Consider the following 8,372-nt stretch of genomic DNA (forward strand, 5'->3'; position numbering starts at 1 on the left):
AAATATGCCTCCTCCCTCGAGTTCACCTTTCTGAGCTTTTCGTGGTGTGTCTGTCCCCTTAACAAACGGCTGATTCCACGGCAGGGAAGCGATGCCAGCGCCACGAGGGGACCCCCGGCGAGACCCCCCTGCAGCACGAGGAGCCACGTCCTCCGACAGCTGCGTCGACAGGCCCGCCTGCGCGCCACCGCTAGACGGCCGGCCCCACACGTCGCTTCTGCCCCGGACGGCGCTCCGGACAAGCCTCACATACCTCACTGTCGTGTCTGTTCGTGTGACATCAAGTAGAAACATGGGGATTTTTTTAAATAAGTCACAGTCCTGTCGCCAAAACTCTAATAGACAGCAAAGAGATTCTGCATTTTAGACTTCACGGTTTTCGATTTTTAATCATTGTCAGCGTGGAGGAGCTTCTCCGGCGTAGAAACCCCACAGGGCTTGGAGTCCCCTCTGTGGCGGGGCGGCCGGGGCTCTGCCGGCCGGCGGCGTGGCCCTCGCTTTCACTTCTGGAGGCCCCTTCCCTGTTAGTCACTCTACTGCCATGTTACATGGTTTTTGAATCACACTGCAGCTGCTTTCCATTTTTATATATATAAATATATATAAATATATACTTTTTAAAAATAATTTATAAACTTACCAAAACTTACGCTAAATATACTTTCCAGTATGAACGCTTGAGTGTCATATCAGCAGGGTAGAATTGGCGTCTAGGAGTTTGGTTACGTGCACGTCAACACACAAAGCTATAAAACAAGTACTACGACCCAGCAGAGCCGTCAGGGGTCAGACCGACCACAGCACATCCATACGAGCAGTTGGAGACTCCTAGGCCTTTTTCTGCCTAATATTAAGAACTGAATGTGAAGTTTATAGCTAGCTCGGGTGTACCTTTTAAGAATTTTGTAAACCGTTTTGTCTGTCTTTTGTTACTGTTCTATGGTGCCAAGTATTCTACATAAAACAATAATATCATGGGAGAAATAAAAATAGCTAGTCTGCTTCTGATAGAAACTGCTTGTAACGTGGCCTGTATATAAAAATATTCAGAGAAACAAACTGTACACGTCCTTGGATGCTGAACCTCTAACGACCTGTCGTAACCCTGCTGCACGTACTTGCTCCTGGCACCCGGCGGAGCAGTGAGAGGTGGTCCCAGGGCCCGTGGATGAAACACAAACGAACGTTTTATTGATTTGCTTTAACACTACAGAACTCCTGGGCTGGGTGAAGGCGCTGGGTGGAAGCTTGTTTTGGATAAATCACAACCGTTGCGAGTGAGCTGGCGTCCACGTGCCGAATCTGTGTCCTTGACAGTACCGTCAGGGTCTGTGTCAAGCTGTGGTCGCTCTGCTCTGGCCGGCCCACGGTGATTCTGTGCAGCGGGGTTTCAGCTGTTGGTCACTCAGGAGGCCTTTGGAAATGACCGCTCCGGTCCCTAAGCAATAAAATCGATCGTGGTGAAAATATCGCGTCTGCTTTGCATTTCCTCCTCCCGTGCTCCGGGCCCTTTGTAGCCTGCAGCGCAGGCAGTCTGCACTCCTCGGCACTCCTGGACCCGTTCTGTCGGACACTGTTACAGAACTGAGCTATGGCGCGAGAGCAGAGAGCGCTTCTTTTGGATTTTTACTGCAGAGGTAACTACTGGGATTTACCCCTCAGCATTTTTTAAATGAGATTACATAAATGCATTGCTTTCCTCAAAACTTTAAAACTGGAAATTCCTTTGCTCTTAACTTGAGCTGAAAGAATAGTTCACTCACATAAATTTTGAAAAAAAATTAATGCTCCCTTAGAAAGAAAACCAGCCAGTGAAAAAGTCTGTTTTTTAAATTGATGCAGCCATGTGGCAAAAAAAACCCAAAAACCAAAACTTCAGCCTTTTACATTTCTCTTTAACATTTTCAATAATGCCTTCCAAGAGAAATCTTACAGTAATACCACCCTTTATGTATTCAATTTTTAAAATTAACACAACCGTTACGCAACCACGTGGAGCGTCCAGAGTCTGAACGGATGGGGTGGTCTGTGAACCAGAGCAGACTCAGGCTGCTGTTAACTGGAATCCTGGCCCTTGGATTCTGGGGTGAGGAACCGGCCAGAGGGAGGAGGGCTTCCCGGGCCTCCGCGGGGCTGGGGGGCTGGGTCGGGCTGGCCGATCCAGGGAGGTGCCGGGTGGAGGACAGAGCTGCCCAGGAGGAGGACAAAGTCCAAGCACCGGCCAGATGTGCTTCCCCGCATCCCAGGGTCAAACGGGCAAAGAAAAACTCCAGGGCCCCTGAGAGAACTGATGCCACCGGGGCAGCAAAATTATTTTGGATTTCTCTTTGTAGTCCCAGTTTGAGTTAAACCCTGCTTTCCACCGATGAAAAAAATCTATTAAACGGCAGCAGAAGGGCTATGGTGCTGATGAATTTAAAACCTGATTTATTTCACCCAATGTGAGTTCAGTGCTACTTCAAATTATGTAGCTACTAAGGCTGGGCATGTTTCAGCCTACATAATCAGAGCAAAGCACATAGGCAGGAACTAGGGCCCAGCGGCGCCCCTCACCGCCCCCCCCCCACACACCAAAGGGGAAAGGTACCACTCCGGGTGGGGCAGGAGCGGGGGTTCATCTGCCCTTTCCGGCAACCCCAAATGTGTTTAAATCTGCCCAACCCTCATCCACCTAAGCCAGCAAAACAGCGAGCCTCCAGAGCCCTGGGGAGGGCTCCCTGGGCTGGGGCCGGTGGAGTTGGGGAGAGGGACGGGGACAAGGGGTCCTACCTGCTGCCCCGCGCGCGCCACAGCTGCCTGCGCCTGAGGAGCCGCCGCCGCCGAGCGCCCAGCGCCCCGCTCCATCCCCCCGCCGTCGGCTCCGCTCCAGCTCGCTGAGTCCTGGCTCTTCGCGGCCCCCGGGCGGCCCGAGGTTCTCGGACGGGGCCGCCTTCCCCGTGCCGGGCCTCGCGGTGCCCTCGGTCCTGCGAGCTGCTGCCGCCCGGGCAACCTGGGGCGCGAGGCGACCGGGACTCCATCACGCCCCGATTCCGAGCCGGACCCGAGCCGGACCCGCGCCAGACCCAGGCGCCCCTCCGGCAGAAGGCGCGGACCCCGCGGCATTGAAGACTGGACAGGGGACCCGGGACAGCGGGCCCGGCAGAGGCAGAGGGCCGCGCCACCGCGCAGGGCGTCTCGCCCGCGGTTTTCGATAAGGAAGAAACACGCGGTGCAGCCTCGGGAGCCACGGCTCCGACGGGGACGCGTTAAATAATTTATTGATTATACAAAGTGATTCCTCTCAGGACGCGCGGCAGCGGCGGTCCCGATCCCGCGCCCACGCCGAGGACAGGGACGCGGGCGCTCTGGGGTCTCCGCACGCCGAGCCCGAGCCAGACCGCTTTATAACTTATTCTGTAAAAATATATATACACACTCCGGCGCGGGCGGCTGGCGAGGGGCGCCGGCCCGCGTCCCGTACCCTGGTTGTCCGGCCTCGCCGCCGCGTCCTCACGAGGCGTCCCCCGCGCCGCCGCCGCACGGGCTGACCAGCGCCAAGTTCGAGGGTTTGTGCTTCTTGAGCAGCCGCGTGATCTTCTCGTCGTCCGAGTTGGGGTCCAGGGGCCGGTTGTACTCGTCGTCGTCCTCCGCGTCCGAGCCGACCACCTTCAGCTTCTCTGCGTCCGAGTCCTGCTTCTTCTTGGCCGACGCCATCTCCGCGGCGTGCCGCTTGCGCCACTTTGTCCGCCGGTTCTGGAACCACACCTGGGGTGGAGGGTGCCCATCAGGCGGCGCCTCCCGAAGCACCCGGCCCGCGGCAGCTTGGCCCCTCGGCGGCCCGGCCGGAGACGCCGCCGGCCGCGGAGGGACGCCCGAGGCCACCCCTCTGCCCGGGCCCGGCCGCGGGGCTGGGCGCCCCAGGGACCGGGGCCAAGGCCGGCGGCAGCTCGCAGGCCGTTCGCAGGACGCGGGGGAGCGGGTGGGCCTCGGCGCAGCGGGACCCTCGGGGGGCCGCCCGGGCCGCAGCCGCCTCACCTTGACTTGGCTCTCGGTCATGCCCAGGGAGTAGGCGAGGCGCGCGCGCTCCGGCCCCGCCAGGTACTTGGTCTGCTCGAAAGTCTTCTCCAGCGCGAAGATCTGCTGGCCCGAGAAGGTCGGCCGCGAGTGCTTCTTCTTGCCGTCCTTGTCCAGGACCCCGCTGGCCTGGGCTGCAAAGGAGGGCGGGTGAGCGCGGCCGGCGGCCCCGCGCCCCCGCCCGCCCCGCCGCCCCATGCCGAATCCGCGCGTGGGCCACTTACCCGGGCCGGCCAGGCGCGGGTCCCTCCAGGGCGAGCCCTGCACCACGCCGGGCCAGAAGATTGGCGGGCGCCCGGGCAGCTCGGCCAGAGGCTTGGGGTAGCCGCGCGCCACGGCGGCCGCGGGCCCGAAGTAGACGCCGGCCGACGAGGCGAGCCCATTGAGACGGGGCAGGCCGCCCAGGAGGCCGCCGCCCGCCGCGCCCACGGGCCGCCCCAGGATGTCGCTGATGCCGTGCGGGGTGCCGAGCGGCAGCTGCGCGCCCAGGCCGCCCAGCGCGGGCGCCTTGAAGCCGGCCGGGCCCTGCAGCGCGTACGGGAACAGCGACGTCTTCATCTCGGCCATGTTGTGTAGCGCGGCCAGCGGCGCGCTGCTCAGCACGAACGCGCCCGGGCGGTTAGCGTCCATGGGCGCCGCCGCCGCCGGCCCGGGCGCCCATCCAGGCCCCGCCGCCGCCGCCCGCGCCCGCCGGCCCGGGAAGTTTGCGCGCGACCCGGGCGGGCGCCGGCTGCAGCGGGGGCTCGGGGCGCGGGCGCCGACGGCGCGGATGGCGGGCGCGAGGGCGGGCGGCGGCTCCGGCGCGGGGTAGGCGGTGGCGGCTCCGGGGCCGGTCGGAGCGGCGCCGCGCCGCGCGGGCCGGACGCGCTGATAACCGCGGGGCCCCCAGGCGGCGCGCGCGCTGATTGGCTGCCGGCGACCGCGGCCCGGCCATTGGCCAGCGCCCCCGCCGTCTGCGCGCGCCCCCGCTGGCCGCGCACTCCATGAAGGGCCCATTAGCCCGGCAGGTGCCTCCCGGGCTGTGAATTTGCTGCCTGATTTATCTCCCCGGGGACGAAATAAATCCCGTTGGATGGGAGTTTAGTTAGGCAAAGGTTTTAGTGGGAAATCAGGAAAAAATACGAGAACATATTATATCACCGAAAGAATGCAGATTTGAGGATCCCCTTGGCACACTCCGTGCGCCCCATTCGGTGAAGAGGCACAGGCGGGAGGGCGCGGGGATTCAGCAGGCACCTTCGGGGTCACAGTCCGCGCCCCGCCTTGCGGCTTCCCGGCCGCCCCGGGCTCAGGTTTGAGGGAGGAACGAAAACATTTCCGGGAACATTCTCCTCTGGGATGCAGAAGGGCGGAGGAAGCGGGACGTCAGAGTCCACGGGCCGAATGCTAGACTTGGCCCGCGAGAATCTGCGCTGGTTTCACCAACCAATGGCTGGCGCCGTGGCGAGGCCTGTCCCGGGGCCACACGCGAGGCTGCCGAGTCGCGCGCGCTTGCCGGAGGGGCGGTTTCCGGTCCCCTCCCTGCCCTCGGGACTGTACACTGCCGGGTCAGGGCGCGGGGACCGCCCGGGCCTCCCGGTCAGGCGTTTCCCGGCCGCGAAGTCGCAGCTTGTTCCCCGGAGGCAACCTGAGTCCGGAGCTTGGACCTGGGCGCCGCGACCTAGGGCACAGCCGTTCCCTCGTGAAGCGCGGCCCGAGCCGGCGGTCGGGGACCCTGGCAGGCTCAGAGTCCGGGTCCCAAGGCGTGCGGGGCAACGCTCAGGGCCTTAACGTGGGTGCGCGCCCGAAGTGCAGCCAGCGGGCAGTAGCGTGGCCTTTTGACGGGCACGCAGGGCCCATGGTGTCCTCCTGTGGGTGGAAAAGCCTCCCACCCCGTGGAATTGCTGTGCGGGTTCAAATAAGATCGCAGTGGACTGCGGGCGCCGGCGGAGAGCCAGTGCTGCGTAGAGTTCTGGACGTCGCCTCCTTGGTTCTCTTGGGTGGTGTCACATAGCAATTACTAAGTGGCGGCTATTATTATTATTCGCTGCCTGTTGGGAACGTGACGGGAACGTGTGCGAACCGACGGCTGCAGTTTCGTGGCTGGGAGGCGGTGTGCGCCAGGCCGGCCTCTCTCGGGCCTGGTGTGGTCGGTTAGCAACGACGTTTCCGTTTCACCCCGGCCGCCAGGGTTTCTGTGGCGCGGACGAAGGCGACCCTTTCGGCTCTGTGCAGGGACCCAGCGTCCGCTGGCACTGAGACCTTTGGGGGGGTCCATTTTCGTTTTGTGCGGTTAGTTTTCGGGTCTTGGCGCTGCGAGTCCTTACACCAGATCGCCGCTCAGAAAGCCATTGGCCGCCGGGGCTGGGCGGACGTTCGGTGGCCGCCCCTGCCCGCGTGTGCGCGCACCGTGCTGTCCCGGGCGGCGCGCCGTGGCGCGTGGTGCCCCGGCTTCGTGCGCGGTGCAATCCGCGGGCATGGGAATTTCTCTCTTCCTGCTTCCTCGGTCGGGGCCGCTCTCGCGGGATCCGGGTGTGTCTGCCCCGCAGGCGAGCGGCACCTGCGGAGCCAGGCCCGGGATACCTAACGAGCGCGCACCTCTCGCATTCCCGCGCTACCTACGGGCGGCCAGGCCCCGAGACCCGCCCCGGGCCTCGCTTGAGCCCCACCGCCTCGGGCACAGCGGAGGTGCTCCCCGAGAGCCCAGCCGCAGGGAGGATCCTTCCCAGCAGGGTTTGGGCCCCTCTGGGCTCCTCGGAAGCGGCTAACGGGGTGGCCAAGGCTCGGGCTCTGATGGGGGTGGCAGTTACTGGCTTGGGGGCGGGGCCAAAGGAGGCGGGGCGGGGCCAAGTGAGAGGGGCGGGGCCGGTTCCCTACTCCCGGCACCAAGGAGCCGACTCTGGGCAGCTGTGGCCGGACAGTCCTCTGGGGCGGGCCGGGAGTGGCGCGCCCGGACGGGACGACAGGGCGCACTATCCTCCCTGCGACTCTGGCTCGGTGGCAGGAGGAACACCGCAGCTCTGGGCGCCGCGCTGAGGCTCCTCGAGCACCCGGGCTGGGGCCTCCGCAGCCCTTTTTACCGCTGAGGAAACGGACACCCCGAGTCGCTGCCCTGCGCCCCGGGTCTGTCTGCGCCGCCGGGCCCTCCCTGGACCACGGCCGGAATGCTTGGGGTCGCGAGTGGGGCAGCTTCTCCCCTGGCCGCAGCGTGCTCGGCTCTCCAGGGAGCCAGTGGCCCTGGGTGCAGGATGGGGGGCCGGAGTGCGGTTTGGAGGGCCCAGAGAGGATTGGGGGCGCGGGGGATGCGGGGTGAGGGCGGCCTCTTCTCCATGCTCTCTGGCGGTGGGTGTCTCGGTGCCCTCCCCATGCGCCCTGTCCTGCCCGGCGCGCGGGGGTTCCCAAGCCCCGGGCGCAGCCCCTCAACCCCCCAGGACGCCACGGCACGGGACACCCTCCCCCAGTGCCCCAGTCCCGGGTGTGTAGGCTTGTTAACTTGCTCGACTTGCCTGCCCGCCATCTCTGGGCGCTCCGAGGCTGCGCCCCTCCACCTTCTACCCGGCTCCCACGCCACCCCCTCCTCCTGAGCTCCCGGGAGCCGCCCCCTGGGTGGGATCAAGGGAAACGCCCCCTCCTCCGGGGAAGGTACCGTGGCCGCCTGCGGGGAAGGAGCGCCTCTCGGCTCCCGAAGCCCACGCTGATTGCCACCGGGGTGGAGAGGTTCGCGAATGCCACCTCCTGGTGCTGAAGGAAAAGTCCTGCCTGGGAAGGCGGCGGGCACTTCGGCGCTCACACTTAGACGCTGTGGGACACGCAGAGCGCGCGTTTGACAGAGACCTTTACTTAGTCAACGTTTATTCATTGGGCACCTACTAGGTGCCAGGCATGCCCTGGGAGAGCCACCTCTGCACCCCGCCCTGCCCCCAGGGGAGGAGTGGGTAATAAACAATAAACCAAAAAACTTCTGGAAGTCCCTGCAGGAGGGGAACAGGACCAATGATCGCTGGGAAGGGGGAGGTCAGGGAAGGTGGTCCTCCTGGAGGGCCAGCCAGGGCCAACAAGTGTTCAAGCCCAGGGTGGGTCAGAGCCTGGACGGCAAGGGCGGGGGGGTGGGGGCGGAGAGGGAGGGGGGTAAGGGCGCTTGCACCTAGAAGAAGCTTGGATTCTATCTCCAACCACACAGGTACCCCTGGAGTTGGCAAAAAACCTTGTCAAAGGAAAGATTTGTCATTTTGTGGGGCTGGCAAGTCATGGAGCTGCTACCTGCTCGGTGGCTTCCTGCAAAGGGCAAAGGGCCCTGGCTTTGTCCTCCCGTGTGTAAGCAGTTCTCGGCCTCTGGGAGC

The 8,372-nt window shown here is 63.7% G+C and overlaps 2 protein-coding genes across 15 annotated transcripts in view; one reads left to right on the forward strand and one right to left on the reverse strand.

The window, feature by feature from the left end:
- INPP5A (inositol polyphosphate-5-phosphatase A) overlaps window positions 1-1,469 on the forward strand; it is a 181,576-nt gene extending 180,107 nt beyond the window's left edge. For 10 of the 13 annotated variants that reach the window (XM_082407087.1, XM_082407080.1, XM_082407088.1 and 7 more), the window contains one exon: window positions 85-1,469. In XM_082407087.1, the coding sequence (XP_082263213.1) occupies window positions 85-194 (110 nt within the window). In that variant the 3' untranslated portion in view covers window positions 195-1,469. The remainder of the gene's footprint in view (window positions 1-84) is intronic. The other 3 variants (XM_082407091.1, XM_082407093.1, XM_082407083.1) reach the window with 1 other exon arrangement.
- NKX6-2 (NK6 homeobox 2) lies at window positions 1,170-4,715 on the reverse strand. Of its 2 annotated transcripts, XM_082407096.1 has the most exons (3): window positions 4,278-4,715; window positions 4,015-4,187; window positions 1,170-3,744 (listed from the first exon to the last, which is right to left on the reverse strand). In XM_082407096.1, exons 1-3 carry the CDS (start codon window positions 4,681-4,683, stop codon window positions 3,490-3,492), a joined length of 834 nt encoding a protein of 277 aa, XP_082263222.1. In that variant the 5' UTR covers window positions 4,684-4,715; the 3' UTR covers window positions 1,170-3,489. The 2 variants fall into 2 exon arrangements, with proteins under 2 accessions (XP_082263222.1, XP_082263221.1); XM_082407095.1 differs by having other exon boundaries at window positions 4,015-4,715.
- Window positions 4,716-8,372: the final 3,657 nt, after the last annotated feature.

This window comes from Balaenoptera borealis (assembly GCF_965194805.1).
Source record: "Balaenoptera borealis genome assembly, chromosome: 10".
Lineage (NCBI taxonomy): Eukaryota > Metazoa > Chordata > Mammalia > Artiodactyla > Balaenopteridae > Balaenoptera > Balaenoptera borealis.